An 18152-nucleotide genomic window follows, 5' to 3' on the forward strand; every position below is an offset into this window, starting at 1 on the left:
TACCTATTGAAAATCACATTCTCTGAAATCGGTAAGCAACCAATGGGGAAATAACACAAATCCAATTTTAATTGAACCGATATTTGAACGTAACACGGTTATTAAGTTATTGGGAAGTGGAGAAAGAAAAAAAGTTATCTTCTTTATCGAATTTGGACAACATTTGGGGAATTATATTCAATTTTGAAACGGCGTCAAGAAGCCTCAACCGTAGAGGTTTCCACGTTTCTCAGAATATGCCACCACTCAATAGTAGTGGACGGTCACAATCCCAAACAAAAATATTGATAAATAAATAGATGATTGTGTAAGTATTTGTTTGGTTTATAATCTAAATTCTATTTTACGTTTTTGGGTCCATTCAGTTGCACATGTGTTTGTCAGATTAACTTAGAATCTCTAAAAACTTCACTAAATATAAAATTTGAATTCTAAATTTTAAAAAATAAAAATACTAAAAGATACTCTACATTATACCCTGTTACAAACCTAATTCAATATTGTAAATTATAATCTTAAAAAGAATAAAAATTACACAACAACTTCTTTTAACCTATAATTGTTTATTGTCAACTAATTATACAGTATCAAACAGTTGAAACTCATAGATTTTAAATTCCTCTTCCGTAAAGTAACAATTTTATAAGTTGGGGTTTAACTTTTACCCTAGATCTTATATAAGTATTTAAATTGGACTCTCTAACTATTCTGAAAATTATTTGAGGGTCTAATTTCAATCACTATTAGTTTGAAAAAGACTCAATCTTGTAATTGAAAACCCAAAGAGATGACTTTTTGAAATTCTTGCTATGAAATTAAATACGTTGAAGGGGAATGAAAACCAAAAGGTCCAAAAGGGAAGGGCCCCAGTTCCAGGCTGCTGCTGGTGCTGGGACTTGGAAGATCAAGAATAAAGAATTGGGTCTCTCCTCTTTATTTTTTAGATCCATTTGCACATATTTTATTTTGACCCTGTTTTTGAAAACAGTTTCTAGTGGTTTTTGAATTTGTTTTCGTCAGATGCTCGTTTACGCAAATCAGGCCAATCAGAGTGGAAATATTGCACAATGGTTACCCACACCTGCCATCAGAAAATGACCATTAATATAGGTTGCCTAAGGAACTCAAAAAATCAAAATACATGCTCCATCCATCCATTCAGCGAAAGCCAACAAAATCCATCATTTCCATTAATTCTTCATGCAATGAAGTAAAAAGTTTCAAAAGGTGGCGTGCCTTTCCAAGTTGTATTCAAATTCAATCACATCACATCAACGATCAAAGTACATCCTTTCAAGAACTATTTACAATGGCATCCGTGTTTGAGTGGAATACTACGATGAAAATTTATGATCAAAAGTGAAATAAACAGGATTTCACTATCCTCAAACAATATTCGTGATGAGGGAATGCCATCTGCGAACTCTGCAAACAAAACCGTGGGCTAGTTAGAGATTGTTGTTATGATAAAATGATCAATTCCAAGCATAAAAACTATCGACTTTGATGTTTTCTTCCTGTTGGTCCTTTGTGATTTATCACACAAGTTACAGGGACCGAGAACTTCCAACACCAACCAAGGGGAAACCGATCTTTAGTTAAGATGGCAACACTCAGAAACAAAGCTAAGAGATATGGTTCGACGACCGCAAAAGCCAGAGCGAGCTCGCTCAAGGAAAGAACCACACTTTGATGAAGATTGCCAAAGCCATTTGCAAGAAAAATGCAGCAATTATCAGAACCGAAAGATCATTTCGGTCGATATAGGACCTCAGATTCAAGGAAACAAAACTTGCAGAGGCAGCACCAGAAAGGAGTATAATGAACCACCGCAGAATTTCAACCGGAATGAGCAACAGAAACTAGAAAAGAAAAAGAGATATATAAATCATGCAGTTATATTGCACATCAAAATGGAACTTTGCTGACTAAAACTTATGCATGTCCTCAGGAAATGAAAATTAATAACATCTAGTCTTTGGAACAGGTTATTCTTTCTTAGATGCTTCATTATTCTTATATGCTCATTGCAATATCCACTGAGCTATGAATACCAGAAATTCAAAATATACGTAAGTAAATGAAGTAGAAAAGAAACTGAAGTATCAAAACAAGAAAATGGCAAAGATTTTTTTTATAAAAAAAGTTGACTTCTGTAAAATCATGTATGGAATTGTATCTTATGGATAAAAGAAGAGAAAGAAATTGGAGTAGAGATTCCAGAAGCTTACAGATGCCAAAATAAAAATGAAAAGAGAGTATCCCCACAAGCACCAAAACCTTATGAGGCTAGAATTTGACCCCAAGTATTGAAGTGAAAAGTAAAATGCCATGGGCACCACGATCGCATAACCATAAACAGACCCAGCAGCCACATTCATATAGCTGACATCAAAACTCCATGCAGCACCTTGATCACTTCGCTTTTGCATGAGGAAGGTTGCACAGTTTCCAAGTGCCGCAAGTACAAATACCAACGTAGTGGTGATCCACACAAGCCCATATCTAAGTCATAATAAAATCCAACAAAAGGAGTTTGAAAATCCACTTAGTTTAAAAAACAAGATCAACTTCCATATAAATTCTCGAATGATCAAGCAGGGAGGCACATAAATTTAAAAAAGAATAAAAGTACCAAAAGGTAGGACTGAAAAGCTCACAGATAATCCCATAACCATCAAAGAGTAAAATCATCAAGGTTAAGAAAGGAAAAAAAAAACTCACAAATCAGGGTTTGCATCGATCTTGCTAGAAAAATCTCCACCAACGGGATACAAGGAACTAATCAATCTATTCATGACGATGTCTGTATCCACATTGAAATATTGACTGTAAGACGATACACTAAACACCCCCTTCCAGTCATTTGATGGTTGCTGCTGAGAATCTACAATTTAAGTAAATGGAGTCAATTGTATGGTTCGCCAAAGAAAAAAAATCAATTCCATATAAAAATGCATGCTTGACAGGAATTGGATCTTCAGAAACCCTATCTTGGAATAGGTTTACTTTCAAATATCCAAAAACCTGCTATGTGCTACCTATCCTGTGTCCAGGGGGTTTGAAACTAGAAGGGTGGCTTCAACCTTAGATTCAAGAGCCTTGTACCACAATGCTAAGTAAATGTAAAGACATCCAGTAGTCATTATACATGACATTTTTCAACCTTGGTAGTCAAAAGATCCAGGAAAATACAATCCCTTTTCTATTGAAATCCAAGAGTGTTAAAGTCAGTTTATGCATATCTCAACTAATCTCACTAGACAACTTGATGGACCCTGCAATATTTTGGTGCCAAGAAAACTTGTAGGTTATTATATCCTAGACAGATGGCTATCATGAATATAAACCATCTCCTTTAAGTCCTTTACTATACTCATGGCCCTTATTAGCCATTAGGCCAACTCATGATAGTTACAACAAAGAAAATTTCAAACACAAAGGTTAAGATTGATTAGTAGAAACAAACATTTGATCCCATACAAGTTCAACTTTTGCTTTTAGTATATCCAAAACTAGCTAGTAGAAGAATGAATTGATTAGTTTTTTAAAGGATGGATCCACATGTACATGGGAAAAATATAATTTTGATTTTTTTATATCCGTGAGTGTCTGGGCTAGCATACACAAACCTCAAGTAATCTCACATGACAACCTGCCTAACCCTACAACATCTTGGTGTCAAGGAAACTCATAAGAAATTAATTCCTAGGTAGGTTGACCACCATGAATTGAACACATAACCTCTTAGTTAGTCATTAAGACTATGTCTCATTTTTTAACACTAAGCCAACCCATAATGGTTAAGAATGTAATATTGAATTGTTAAAAAATTAGTAAAGTAGAAACCCCTAGTTGAGAAAAGCAAAGGAAAATTCGTCGAATAATCCCTATCTGTTATTGTCACCAATTACACTACTACCATAACATACTATCCTATAGGTAATAGGCTCTAGCCTAGTGGGAGTATATGACCAGCGTACCACTTGGGGTTTCAAGAGTTCGATAACCTCTCCCTCTGTCCCCTCCATTAGTTGGGGGAAATGTCTGCATACTTGCTTCTGGTGCTGCATAGAATTAAAAAGCCGTTCCTTAGAGACGAAATATAAATTTGTTTACGTGAAATTAAATAGTTAGATAGAATAGTTTTATTGGGTGAAATTAATAATTGAAAACCAAAATGAAATAAGATTACTAAGAAGACGATACTGGAACATGTTCTTACTTTCATGCTCTGTACCGCTTTTCTCAATCTCTTCATTGATTACAGCCTATCGATCAACCAAAACAAAGGGAAGGTTAAAGAAGGCCATAAATTTGAAAAATAAAGTAACTTGAAGACGGTAACATTTAAGCACACAAGGATTTCAGGTTCAACCAAGAAATAATTAAAAATATAAAATTTAAATTAAAAAAAAAAATAGGTAAAACTTTTGTTACTGTACTAGAGTACTATCGTTGGTTTGCTTCTTAAGCATAATAAGGCCAAAGAGTGAGAGACTCGATGCATACGTGCTAAAATACCAGATCTCCTCAATGATTATAATAACATCGAATCTCCCTTATCATCAAAATGCATTTTGAACCTTCTAAACTCAGGAGAGGGGAAAAAACCAGTTCTTCATATTTCAACTACAAACAAACATGCCAACAGCCAACATATTGCAAAAGGCATCATTCAGAAGACGCAGGTGGAATTAGCAAACATATTTCCCTGTTAAACAGTAGAGATAATGCACTCATATTCAACAATCAATCACGAATATTCGTTTTATAGGTGGCACCAAAGAAAAGAAAATCTCGATAATCACCAACAATTTCTTGATTGAACTCCACACTACTTGGCAAAGAAAAATCTCGACGACCTCAAAAGAACAGTACTCCATTTTCCTTTTACTTACGATGAATTCTCAAAAACACCATGACATGCACGCAAAAAACCACCAAACAAAGCAAAAAAAAGTAAGTGCAATGACGAAATTGCAACCGATCACATTGCGAAGCAGATCAATCATCGCGAAATTCTCAATACAAATAAGAGGTCAACTTAAGAAGTAGATATAAATAAAAGAAGAAGCAGGAAAAGGCGTCTGAGAAAAGTACGTACAGGGACTGAGCCAAGCAAATGGCTAGTAGGAAGATTTGTGTATGTTTCATCCATGGAGGAAACAATGAAACACCAAAAGGAGAAAAGGGGGGAACACCGAAAGGAAGAGGAAAAGTGAAATTGCTAACTGAGATCAGAAATTCATCGAAGTTAGGAATGGATGAGCGATTGAGTGAGAAGGAATTCTTTGGGTTTGAGCCCTAATGTTTGATCATTTTCTTCGAATGGAAGTCATAGAGGTCATAGAGACACGGTCTCGGAGGACAGTGACGACGTTGAAGCTGAGTTTGCCGGTGGAGGCCATCATGCGTAACCCACGTGCCTTCTTTTCGCGATTAGGCGTGCACGTTTGAGACCTTTACACACGTGATAAAACAAATGGGCTGGAAATGGGCCACAACATTAGCTCTTTCGGCCTTTGTTAGAGCCCATTATTATTTCATGGTCAGGAGAAGACAGATTTTACCCCTTAGGAAATTGGATTTAAAATGAAAAAAATTGTCTGAGCCCGGGTTCGAACCGGGGACCTCTAGTGTGTGAGACTAGCGTGATAACCAACTACACCACCCAGACGAGGTAATATTGAGACAGTATATGACTACTTAATTATTATGTAATTATAATGAAATCAGCATATTTTTCTTTACCCATTGGAGAAGCCTTTTATAATTTGTTCAATGGGACTTTTTTCTAATGAATATAATTCCACATCAGCAATGAAATTGTCTCCTATCAAAAATCAATATTCGACAATCAACCAAAATGTATAACAACCAAATAAAATATCAACTTAGAAATGAAAACATTTTCTTTTCTTTCAATATAAATGGATTGGAGGAATTTGAATCGTGGTCCTTTAACACCCATATTTTGAATTAAGCTTCTAATGACTAACCTTTTCCTTATTTGAGTTAAATAATAATGAAGGTAGAAGATTTAGGAAAAGTTTGAGGCAGAGAGTTAGTTGTATGAGTAATACATTGTTTTTGTATTGTAAATTATTTTAGTTTGTATTATAATAGTATATGTTTGAAATATAAACTATTTTAGTCTAAGAAAGAAATAGTAAACACTACAACAAAAGAATAAAAAAAATATGAATCTACAATAGTAAAATTAATAACCAACAGTATAGCAACCGAAGAGTTTGAAATAATATTGAGTGTAGCTAATTGGAGATAATAAAATAATGTATATTATAGCAATATGTGATTATTATAATTTTGGATAATCCTAGCTCCAAACATCCCTAACGACCAAATTTTTTTAACTGCTACTAAATACAATGTCAGGTGAATTAAGGTAGGATGGATATTCTTTATTCCCGAAAGCTTATACACTTCTAATTAAGTGCAAAAAAGATTAGTTTCTTCATCTTTTCAGCTTGAGCTATCTTGAACATCAAATAATTTATCAAAGAGCTAGCTATGGAGAAATCTGCAGCTCAGCATTAGTTATTTTTAAAATGAGAGGTTCAAATCTCTGATACTCATGTGCTAAAAGAGATCAAGAAATCTGTGATGATGAGCCCCGTAACTCAGAACTAAAGTACAACTTAAAAATGAAATTCTGAAGGAATTGGGAAATCAGACCAAATAATCCTTAGGAACAAGAGTGATTAGTAAAGATTCTGAAGCAAATATGCTGGATTTCCATGTTTACATCTTGAAAGGGTACTTGCAGAGTTGTGAACTTGCAGCTGCTCTCTGCTCGACTCAGTACGATTTATGCATTCTGATGACCCATTTCTGCTTAGTCACAGAGATGATATAGTTTTTTTTTTCCTTCAGAAAAATGGAAGTGCCAGTGTTTACCAAGACACCAAAATGATATCAAAAGAAGCTTACAACTCAGCTGGCAAGCAAGATGACATATTCATGATATGATTATACTCGATGAGAATGTTCAGATCTGTTACACTTAACACACACATCCATTAGTAAATTTTCATATTTCAGTGGTGGACCAGATGGAGATGCTAAAAAGGAAACTTGAACTGTACAAAAAAAAAGCTCAGGGAAATGCATCTACTATCTCTGCTGCTAAATGAATACACTCAGTGGTTATATAGACTAAGAAATACAATATTCCTTTGATGAGCTGATAATCATATTTCTGTACACGTTCAAAAAAAAAGGCTAAGAAAAAAAGAAAGAAAACCATCCACCTGCGCAGGGAGCAACAAAATGGCCAAGAGCACACAAAGAAAGACAAACCCCAATAATAAATGTGTAGAAACTACTACGATCCCAGCAAATCTCGAAGCTGCTGGTTTTCTTTCCTTAGAGACTTGACCTCTTTTATTAGCTCAGCTTGATTTTCCAAAATGGTACTCATCACATTAGACATTTCCATCTGCGCAAAGATTTTGGGATATAAATGAGACAAAACTCAAGCAAAGGAAGTGTAATATGACAAAACCCTGTTTGGTGGCATCTGAAATAAAGTACCTCCTGCATATGAAACTGTCTCAGAATCTCTAAATGAAGGTTCCTCATGTCATCATGTATGGATCTCTGAAATGTGTCCAGAGTTTCTTCCAAAGTGCGTTGAAAAAGCTGAAGTGTAAACGAATTGCCTTGCTGGGCATCTGACTGCAATGGCTTTTGTGGTTGCAACAATCCTCCCTGCCACAGATAGTAAGATCAGAGACCAACATTTTCCATTTTAAGTTTACAGCATTCATGCAAGAAACCCCATAAAAGTGATGCATAAATTAAAAAGCACTGGAATGTAGACAACAAAGTTAAAAGTCCAAGTCATGCACATCATATATAATCATGTAATTAGGAAGAGTGTTCGTATTTGTACATTCATCGCTGGAGGAATCCCAGATTCCGTGACAGACAATGTATCAAACTTTGATAAGTTATTCAGAACCTCTTCCCTAGTCTCAGAACCTAGTTTCTTTGTTTTTGGTGATCCCACTGGAAGTCCATCACTGAAAGATGAGGTGGTGCTTAACCTCTCCGCATATGTAGAAAATCTACGAGGCAAGGTCACAGTTGAGGCCCTGGGTGAATCTGTGTTGTTTAGTCCAATGTTTACTCTGGTACCAAGAGACAAAGATGCGGCAGTAGTAGAAAAGTGTTCAGGAATTGACAATGAAACCTCCTGCGAGGTTGCATCCTTTGTGCGCAAATTTGGGTAGCTGAAATTCAAATTAGTCAAGGACGTGATGCTGCTTTGGCTAATTGATGAGGACGAATCTTGTAGTCCAGAAATCATTGAACTTGATGTCTGACTACTTGAACTTGAAGCCAACATCCCAAAACGTGATGGCAAAGTCATAGGCTGCCTCAGTTGGGCAAATTTTTCAGATAATTTCTCGCCACCCCAAGCTTCAGGAGGAGTAATGGATGAGTCTTCATTCTTAGAATTTACGGTTGGAGCAGGAGTAGAGCCCAACTGTCCTGAAGAAGATCGGGTATCATCCTGCAAAAAAATCAAGTATTAGGGATTGAAATCACCATTTCTCATGCTGTGCAGCTGTGACCCCAAGGGAAAGCTCTTGCCAGAATTTATTGGTTCAATCAAAAGGGCCTGAAGTCAAACCTCAAATGTGAAGAACAAACATATACTTCTCAATATATGCTAACAAATATCACCATATTCACTTTATATGACTAGTCTGTAACACATGTTTATCGAGCGGAAAAGTGTGTCAAAGTAGCTGAAGACATGTTGGACAAAGATATGTTCCCATACTAAAGTTGCCTCTTGAGAAACTACTATCAATTAGTTTGAATCTATTATACCATGTAGGTCCATTGTTAGTTTGGTTTTTTTTTTTTTCGTTTTTCTTATATCCGTGAGTGTTGAAGAAAGACATGTTCCCATGCACGCACCTCGACTAATTTTACGGGACAACCTGCCTGACCCTACAACATTTTGGTGTCAAGAAAACTCGTAAGAAATTAATTCCTAAGTAGGTGGACCCTTGACCTCTTAGTTAGTTATTGAGATTATGTCTACCTTTTTACCACTAAACCAATCCACGCTGGTTTAGGTATGTTGTTAGTTTTGTTGAACATTTGGTTTACCACCATCGAGATAAATGTGTGATCAAGAAATTTATGAGATAATTTCTATCACTTGCATGAGTAATAATATAACAGAGCCTAAGGTCGTGACTCATTCATCAGCACTATGAATATCATCTCGGAACTATAGAGCAATACAGATTGCTGAAAGGTGATCTAGGATTCTGAGTATGACACGCACAATGGGTATCTGTTATAGCACAATATCAGTGCATCTCGCACTGATAGATCTTTCTCGTTAATTATTAGATATGAAAAACAGTTAAAGAGATTAGCAACACCTGTTTCGAAGATGAAGATTTCCAATTAAATATTGGATGATCACTTGCCCCATCCTCAATAGAAGAGAACCTCCTACTCGATGAAGGAAACAACATAGATAGAGGCTTCTTGTCAAATGGATTATCCTTCTTTGATCCATTATGATCATCCCACAGCTTATCTAATGACGGTGTGATTGGCTGAACATCCACAAGAGGAGAAAAAACCTCCATATCATCCTTGAAGTTGTAACTGGAGCGAGGAGCATGTAATCTGGCTAAGGCTAAGCTTCCCCCAGATCGCAAATGGCTACGAAGTGGTGTTTCCTCTGCAGTTGAGAATGAGCTGGAAGTTTCAGTCAGTGCAGCTTCAAAAGTTGGACCTGAACGGCCAGGATTTCGAGAACCAGATGTTGTAGATAGAGGACCGGTGGACGTAGTCACAGACGGAAGTGGGTCAGGCATGAGAATTGAGTCTTCAACGGCACCTCCCAAAAGAGCAACCTCAGCAGTGCAATTGCTTTCATTTACAATTACAGGCTTTAACCTCTGCCATGATAAACTTGTAACTGCCTGAATTTTACTGCAAATAATTAGTAAAGCTAGCATGCAATTAATACCGAGTACGAATAATAGTGATAATGAGTGAAAGAAATGAGATTGAGCCAGAGTGGTTGAACTTAATAAGCTCAGGAACAAACAAAAACAATTTCAATGGCTATTTGCAATTTCTCTTAACATGTTATGTATTGAACAAAAAAATAGAAGAAAAAAAGATGAAATTGATGGAGAAAATTGATTCATGAGCCTATAGCATGCAATGTCACTTAACAGTAAAGAAAAAATCCAACAAAGCAGTGCCAACTTAGGGAGCAGATAAGGATTCTGTAAGACACTGGGGGAAATACCTCCGAACTACTATAAGCACGAAGAACAATGTATGGCTCTGGTTTCCCACGAACATCATAGAAAACCACGCGTCCATTGCTTGTTCCAGCAGCAAGTATCAAACCATCATCTCTGAAAGCCATTGATGAGAAGGGTGCTTCATAAGCAATGAAAGAAGATGGTCTCCTTGATCCTGAGTCGTAAGTGTACAACTTCTTATCCAGCCCAACGCTAGCAAAGCTCTGTAATCAGAAAAAATAATTAAGTGGTTTTACACGTATGGACAAACCCCTCACCCTAAGTTGTTTCTTCCACAAATCATAAAATTCAAAAATATACTTGAGCAAGATATCACTGATAAATCATGAATAAGAATGAGACCTTATCATTAGATGGTGAGAAGCCAATACCAGCAGTTGGCGCAGAATGTTGTTTCTGCCAAGAAATCTAAACAAAACCAGAAGTATGCAATTCCATTATAGCAACAAAATTCATGAACTAAAGGTTATTGAGAAACATAAAATCCAAAGAACAGAATGAAATATAAAGTTCATATCATAGCATATGAACGCCCTAAAATAGTGAAATATCACAAGGCATGCCAAATTAAATTAAAGCCATTGATTATGCTTGGAACATTAAAACAAAATATTCTATTTCGTACTAGAAGGCAACTAAAAGGATTTAAGAAGTTACTCCTACTTCCAAGTACTGAATAAAAGATTTTATTTAAAAATTCTGAGTAGTCATCCGTAAAAAATGTCGCCCATTCTTACCACACCCAAGGGAAAAAAATCAAGGCAACGAAAATTTCATTTTTGCCCCCCTGATCTATCTAGGAGTTATTTAGGTAGATTTTAAAGATCCCCCGGGAAAAAGTCCTTACGAATAGCAAAAGAAACCATAATCCAAACGGAATCTATCCATATTTATTGAAGACTTACATCAGAAACCGGTAGTTTGGATGTCTTAAAACATGAAATATCCTCCAAGTCAATTTTTTATATTTTAAGGATAAGTAACAAGCCATGATATTTACAATAAGATAGAAGAGCCAAACCTTAGGGTTGCGTCCAGTTGTATCCCATAGGTGTACAGTTCCATCATCACCTGCAGTCACCAAAAGATGTCTGCTAGTACGAGAATAGTCAAGCACCCTCAATACCTGGTCTTAAAAGCCATCAGAAAACACAATTAATTGGAAAATCAGATCATCTGACTCTATAAATTTGAAAAATTAAACAGGATGCAATAAACTTCGACAACCTGTTCATTGGGGTCTTTAAGTTCAGCAGCCCTAGCACCCGATGCAAGATTGTGAAGTATAAGATCCCCACTAAGACTGATTGAAGCAAGGTGCTCATCTTTGCAATTGTACATAGATCCTGTTATAGTATTCGTATGTCCTCTCAACCATTTTATACATCGTTTTCTTTGCAAATCCCATATCCTAACGACATGACCAGTCCCTCCAGTACACATGTACCTAGATACCTTGTTGCCGAAACTTATGGAAAATATAGATTCCTGTAGAAAAGTTTAGGCATGTAGAAAGTAAGCAATCAAACATCACTTGCCACACATCCTCGGAAAATAAAATAAATTCGTACAGCATTACTTATTCAACCATCAGGAATATGCAAAAAAACATCCCAACAGTTTCTTAAGCTCCTAATATCAAAATATAAAAGAATAGAAATAAAATGTTACTGCATTAAAACGAGCAACTGACCTCTATGTTATCTCCACTATCAGTACCAGCAATTGGAATGGTTCCCATACTCTGACCATTCTTCCGCCACAACGAGATCTTCTTATCATCACCAGCACTGGCCACTACCAAATCTGCAAAAACGGAAACCCAGTTGAATCGAGAGAGAAAACAGAACCATCATCATCTCAATGGTAAAATATAAAAACTTACACGTGATGATAACAAAAACAACCGTCCATCACTCACATAGGTCTCAAAAATTAAATTCATACGAAAAACCAAAAACAAAACTTCCATTTTCTATGAAAACACAAAATGGGAATACAAGAAACGTTGAAAATTAGAACAATTCCTCGATAAATCAAGAAGTAAGAAAGAATTTAAGCAACTCACTGGTATGATTCCACTTCACTGAATTAACTTGGTAGCCCGGGGAAGGAGTGTAGCTCAAAGTGCAGGGATCACCCAGATCGTTGGAATGAACAGAAACATCAAAAAGCTTAACAGTATCTCCAGCACTAGCAGCCAGTAATGCCATTGATGGATCCCCAGAATTCATGGCTTCTCTCTGCAAAACGAAGCGTTTGAAACAGAATCTAGAGGAGCCACCAACCCCTCCAATTACCGAGAATATAGAAGAAATCGGAAATTACTATTCTCGGAAGAAAGGGGATAGAAAATTTGAAGAACAACGGAGTAGCGAAACGGGAAATGGATTTTTCACATTGTGTTTTTCCTTTTTCACTGGAACTCAACAAACCCTTTTTTCCTTTTTTTTTTTTTTTAATTTATTTTTTTCTTTTTTTCTTTTCCCTCTTTTTGCCCTTCTGGCGATGGAGAAACCCTACCAGTAGACGCCGGAAGGAGAGAGGGATCGAAATTTAAATAAAAGGATGAGTAATAAATTGGGCGCCATTTTAATACATAAATTGGGTATATATTTATAAGACAGTTATTTCACATTTCTCTAATTTTTCAATTTCTTTTTAACTTTAGCCTTTTCAGATATTATATTATAAGCTGTTTATTTTTCACCCATTTATTTTATTTTATACCTTAACTTTCTCTCCTAATGTCCCACATTGTACTAAAAATAAATTCACATTTATTATCTTATTTTAATTTGTTTTTTCAACTTACCATGTAATTGATGGTCTAATTAAATTTATCATAGGTCCGATATCTAAAATAGTATTTCCTCTCGTTAATTTACACCGATTATCTTGAGTTGGTCTAGTGGTTGTTGAAGATAAATTTTTTAAAATAATTTCAATCAACGGTAGTCAGCATCCTAATATTTAATATGTTACAAGTTTTCTTGACATTCAATTGCTATAGAACGAAGCATGTTGTTCCATTTATTTTAGTCAATATGTATGTAAACTAGTTTTTTTTAGTAATACAACTATCCAGAAGTCGTATGGTGATACAACAAATACCAAGCTCACCTTCTAGGCTTGAACGCATTGATGAAAAAATTCATTAATAAGAAAATAAAAAGTAATGCATGATCTGTTGATAGTGTTTATATTGCCCAGTGAATATTGCATAACTAATATTTTGTGAAGTAAATACTTTATTTTGTTATTCAATTTTCCCTATCTGTTTACAATTTTCTTTATATAGTATACAATAATGGCATAAATTTTACTATTAAATTGAAAATTCAATCATCCACCCAGCATATTAATTAAAGGAAAGAGAAAAGGGAAAGGGGAAAATTCCCATTTTATGGATAGAGCCAGGCGTCCACATATTGCTAAGCCTGTTGCTGGGATTCGTGTAAACAGATGTAATAATACAAATCCAACATTTATAATCTTTCTTCTTTCATGATTGTAAGATCATTGTGATTGATTCCCAATGTTTGGACTGTCATAATTTTGTTCATCATTTCATCAACACCACTCTTCAATCTTCAAAGAGAAGCTGAAATCAAGTACACAGTACAAAAAACAACATTTATGAAATTCAACCTGTGGATTTAACAACCATTTTGCTTAGGTTTTCCTGTAGACCTGCCACAAGCAACTACTCCAAACAAAGTTGTAATGCAACATCGTTGGACAACTTTCCTTTGCATTCAAAAGTTTGAGGTCAGTTATATAGAGCCAACTGCTAGAAACCATCCAGTAGAATTATATTATAACTAATCCTACTGATCTTTCCCAAGTTGTTTACAAAATGAGATAAAAGTGCAGGTACTGGTCAAGACCAGTCTACCACTAACTCTCTTCAAACTACATCTGCCTAATATTGCCAAGCATGGAGTTTAACTGCATACATACCAAGACTCTTACAACACATACACAACTTACCTAGATATTCTGCTTAAACTAAAACAATCGAGAATTTTGGTTTTTCTTTACTCAACCTACTAATATCACCACAGCATGGAAGCTCTATTGTACGAAGCACCTACTATTAACAAGCCACACATGGATGTGGGAACCAGCCATAAGGCTATGTTACTTAGCTTCCTCACCATCACCACCACCGCCCCGGCCACCAGCTGCATTTCCCTGACCATCGGTGCCTGCACCTCCCACATCAGCGGAGTCTTGCTTGCCACTTCCACGACCATCAGTTTGCCCTGAACTTCGAGGAGGGCCACCAGCACTAGCACTACCGAGGGTACTTTCAGTGTGATGTGGGTGGTGCATGCCATTGTTAGCACCACCAATAGGTCTTAGTCCCATTTGCCCTTGCATTGCTTGCTGGTGTTGTTGGTGTAGTTGCTGCTGTGGATCTTGTAGTTGATGGGGGTTGCCGAACTGCAATGGAACTTTTGGAGGGAAAAGTCCCGATTGCTGAGCCATTATAGCTGCCTGAGGGTGCTGCATATAATAACCCCCTTGCTGCATGGCAGGATGGGGAGCCATCTGACCATTCTAACATGTGTAAGACAAACTATATTTTGTTATGAAATTAGCAGAAATTAAACTCAGGCCTAGTTATTAACCAACCTGTGGAGGCATGGCCGGTGCCTGTGGCTGGGCATCAGCAATTGCAGCTAAATACATCAAATTCTTCTGAAGTTGAGCTTGGTACCTATTTAAATAATCAAATTAACTCTCAGCTCTCATGTACAATTTTGTGCACACTACAGGTACATAGGAATGAAATTGACCTTGAGTAAAGTGCATCATATTGTGAAAATTGAAAGCCACGTATGAAAAATAGTTTTAGTAAACGCAACACTTCAGTAGTTAATAAAATCACACAAGCACATAGAGACAACAAAGGATGTAGATTATGTAACCCTTGACTCCAAATATTCACAAAAACAATATAATGTATCAATTCCAAAGTACATACCCAATTATAAAGAACAGAAATCCATAATAAGTCCACATCCCTATCTTATTTTATTTATAAATGGAAACAACACTTTTCTTGAAAAGAGACTATTGCTCAAATTACAAAGACATAAGAAATGCTCGAAAATGAAAATGAAAGATCTTGATTCCAAATTATAAAAACGCATAATTGGTAGCAAGATTTAAACTGCACCCATTGATGCCTCCAGCGCTTAAACACCAAGATACACCATCCTTACTTTTTGGGTAAGAAGCTGAACTTTCATTGAAAAAGTGGACGAGTACAAGAAGCACAAAAAACATGTCCCCCAAAAAACAGGAATCCAACACTCTTACCAAACAAAGGATTTTAGTCCAAAAGAACAAAATCAATGTTAAAATTACAAAATGGTCCAGTGACAGACTCCCAAACAGAAGTGTTAAACCTCACCAACTCCCGACCTTCTCTCTAGACTTCTTCACATCCTAAAAATCCTACGTTACTAAGAGTTAGGACTATAGACTATGAGATACACAGGCAATAAGATAATAGTCATTGCAACTTTGTTTGGGATGTAACATTTCAAGAATCAACACCATGCATCACAACAATGTGTAGAGAGAGGGGTAACTTACTGAGCACATTCAGCTAGTTTCCCCAGATTTTGGTTGTCCAGTATGGCCAATATCAACTTTTTGTTCTCATCAAGATACTGCATGCAGTTGAAACCATTCATTGTTGATAACTTCAACTCAAACGTCTTAACAAAGATCTATTATGGCGCACTTAACTAAATCTAAATTTGTATTGGTTAATTCTAATAAACACCTAGACTTCAAATATCCAGAGACAAATTGAACATAGAACAAAGTTCAAATCTTATGCAACAGAGGAAGCAAATGTGAAAAAAAGCTGTCCAATCCACAATTAAAACAAAAGGAAAAATCCTCAAAATTTTAATCAAACACAGCATAACCCAGCTCCAATATCAAATTTGCAACTATCAGTCCAGCAAATTAGCCCTACTCCTCGAAACATGTTTCCCACAGAATACTACCTTATCATTTTCAATTCTCAATCAAAAACTCCAATTCATCATTGTTTTTTTATGAATCGCATTAATTCCCGAAGGCATGTTTTATTTGGTTCTTTCCATCAGCAAACTTTTGGTCATTAACTTTCATGTTGAAGCTATTAACTTATCAAGCATAAAAGCATGTTCCTTTCAAAGTAAAATCTAATGTCATAACAAAGTTCCATAAAATCAAACGCACCACCGAAGGGAGCAGTCACTTCAATACCATATGAAAAAAGAAAAAAGACGTTTGAGTAATAAGTAAAGAAGAAAGAGACAGAGCGTGCCTTTTGTATCTGCTCGGTGGTGATATTGGTGGGGGGAAATGAAGGCATCATTGGCATCATTTGCGGTGGTTGCTGCATCTTTGGCTTTCCTGAATGTGAACCTTAGCCCTACCTCTCAGAAAAGTAATTTCCCAAATCAGAAGAGATTGAGAAGATAAAGGAAGACCCAAAAGCAAGAAGAGAGAAAATCCGCTACACTAAAATAGATTTCTGAGGTTATACCCCCTGTTTGGAACCCCTGAATCGGTCAAAATCTGTTTCTAACTACCCCATAAGCGTTTTATTTTTATTTATATCCAGCCAATTCATAGGCAATCGTCTCCCTATGATAGTTCATACGCATCGATAGTTCAATCAAACTCAAACCTAATATTAATTTTCTATTTTGATGATAAGAATGATATGTTTTATTCATTTTTATTCATTATCTTTTTCTCTAATTTGTAAGATATACATTCTTAGTATTATATTTTCATTTAGGTTAGTAGAACATCTATTGAAGAAGAATTCATCAACAACAACAACTACTACTACTACAACAACAACAAATTGTTCTTGATTTTCTTTTTCGTGAGTGAAAGAGAATAGACCACCAACATAATCCAGAAAAACAAAACAAAAACAGAAAATAAAACCTTGGGATCTGAAAAACAAGCAGAGGTCGCGCGATCTCACAAACGGCGCGGTTTGGGGGGGCTGAACCACAGTGTTCGGGACAAAAATGAACGGAGATAAGTCTGATAGGTCGAAGTCAAGAGAGTGTGAGAGGAAGGTGGCGGCTACGATTCCGTCAAAAGGCTGAGACTACGGGAGCTTCAGCGACGGCGTGCGGGTTGCGACGGGCGGCGAACGGGGGGGGGGGGGGGGGGGGGGGGCTGATAACGGGAGGAAAAGGGGTGACTGAACGTGAAATAGGGTTTAGAAAAAAAAATAGAAAGAAAGAAAGAAGAGTTTAATCAGTGCTTCGTACGGAGAACACCAAAATATAAGAAAAGGCCAAAAGAGATATAGAAATTAGAAATTAGAAATTAGAAATTAGAATGCAGGTTTTTGTTTATTTCAAGAAAATATATATATATATATATATATATATATATATATATATATATATATATATATATATATATATATATATATATATACATTGGTTTGGAATTGGTACAAACAAACAAAGCCTTCATTTTTTACTCTCACACTTAAATTTGATGAAAAAAAAATATTACTTTTATAGATAAGGTTTATTTTTCGATAAATGAAAGAATAGGAGAAATTATCATCTTTTTTTTTTTTTTTTAATAATATGGTCAGAGTTAAAATAATTGAAAGGATAGGGTACAAAAAGAAAGATTAACGAAGAAAAGTGAAGAGAGGAGAAGAAGAAGATTAAATAATAAATTTAATAATTGAAAGAAAAGAAAAGAAAAAGAAAAAAGAGAAGAGTTTTTGAATTTCCATTTTGGAGTTTGTTGTTTCACCAA

At 35.8% G+C, this 18152-nt stretch overlaps 3 protein-coding genes and 1 non-coding gene across 9 annotated transcripts; all 4 read right to left on the reverse strand.

Annotated features, from left to right (window-relative positions):
* Window positions 1–1157: 1157 nt before the first annotated feature.
* LOC103485530 (uncharacterized) lies at window positions 1158–5418 on the reverse strand. Of its 3 annotated transcripts, none has more exons than XM_008443179.3 (6): window positions 5108–5418; window positions 4226–4271; window positions 3984–4067; window positions 2725–2887; window positions 2232–2505; window positions 1158–1862 (listed from the first exon to the last, which is right to left on the reverse strand). In XM_008443179.3, exons 1-6 carry the CDS (start codon window positions 5159–5161, stop codon window positions 1671–1673), a joined length of 813 nt encoding a protein of 270 aa, XP_008441401.2. In that variant the 5' UTR covers window positions 5162–5418; the 3' UTR covers window positions 1158–1670. The 3 variants fall into 3 exon arrangements, with proteins under 3 accessions (XP_008441401.2, XP_050937879.1, XP_008441403.2); XM_051081922.1 differs by lacking the exon at window positions 5108–5418 and adding an exon at window positions 4812–4995; XM_008443181.3 differs by lacking the exon at window positions 4226–4271.
* A 188-nt stretch (window positions 5419–5606) lies between these two features.
* On the reverse strand, window positions 5607–5680 carry TRNAV-CAC (transfer RNA valine (anticodon CAC)). The gene has a single exon. It is a non-coding gene; the product is annotated as a tRNA-Val (tRNA).
* Window positions 5681–7083: 1403 nt separating this feature from the next.
* LOC103485531 (protein NEDD1) lies at window positions 7084–12913 on the reverse strand. Its single transcript, XM_008443182.3, has 10 exons — window positions 12406–12913; window positions 12031–12143; window positions 11565–11825; window positions 11359–11463; window positions 10680–10745; window positions 10319–10540; window positions 9432–9983; window positions 7919–8542; window positions 7558–7734; window positions 7084–7462 (listed from the first exon to the last, which is right to left on the reverse strand). The coding sequence occupies exons 1-10, from the start codon at window positions 12569–12571 to the stop codon at window positions 7349–7351; spliced, it is 2400 nt and encodes a 799-aa protein (XP_008441404.2). The 5' UTR covers window positions 12572–12913; the 3' UTR covers window positions 7084–7348.
* A 1215-nt stretch (window positions 12914–14128) lies between these two features.
* LOC103485532 (GRF1-interacting factor 3) lies at window positions 14129–17677 on the reverse strand. Of its 4 annotated transcripts, none has more exons than XM_017043958.2 (5): window positions 17310–17677; window positions 16675–16782; window positions 15948–16024; window positions 14979–15063; window positions 14129–14894 (listed from the first exon to the last, which is right to left on the reverse strand). In XM_017043958.2, the coding sequence occupies exons 2-5, from the start codon at window positions 16750–16752 to the stop codon at window positions 14481–14483; spliced, it is 654 nt and encodes a 217-aa protein (XP_016899447.1). In that variant the 5' UTR covers window positions 16753–16782; window positions 17310–17677; the 3' UTR covers window positions 14129–14480. The 4 variants fall into 4 exon arrangements, with proteins under 4 accessions (XP_016899447.1, XP_016899446.1, XP_050937881.1 ...); XM_017043957.2 differs by having other exon boundaries at window positions 14129–14903; window positions 17310–17664; XM_051081924.1 differs by having other exon boundaries at window positions 16675–16786; window positions 17310–17628.
* Between the last annotated feature and the right edge of the window lie 475 nt (window positions 17678–18152).

Source organism: Cucumis melo, chromosome 3, assembly GCF_025177605.1.
Source record: "Cucumis melo cultivar AY chromosome 3, USDA_Cmelo_AY_1.0, whole genome shotgun sequence".
Classification (NCBI taxonomy): domain Eukaryota; kingdom Viridiplantae; phylum Streptophyta; class Magnoliopsida; order Cucurbitales; family Cucurbitaceae; genus Cucumis; species Cucumis melo.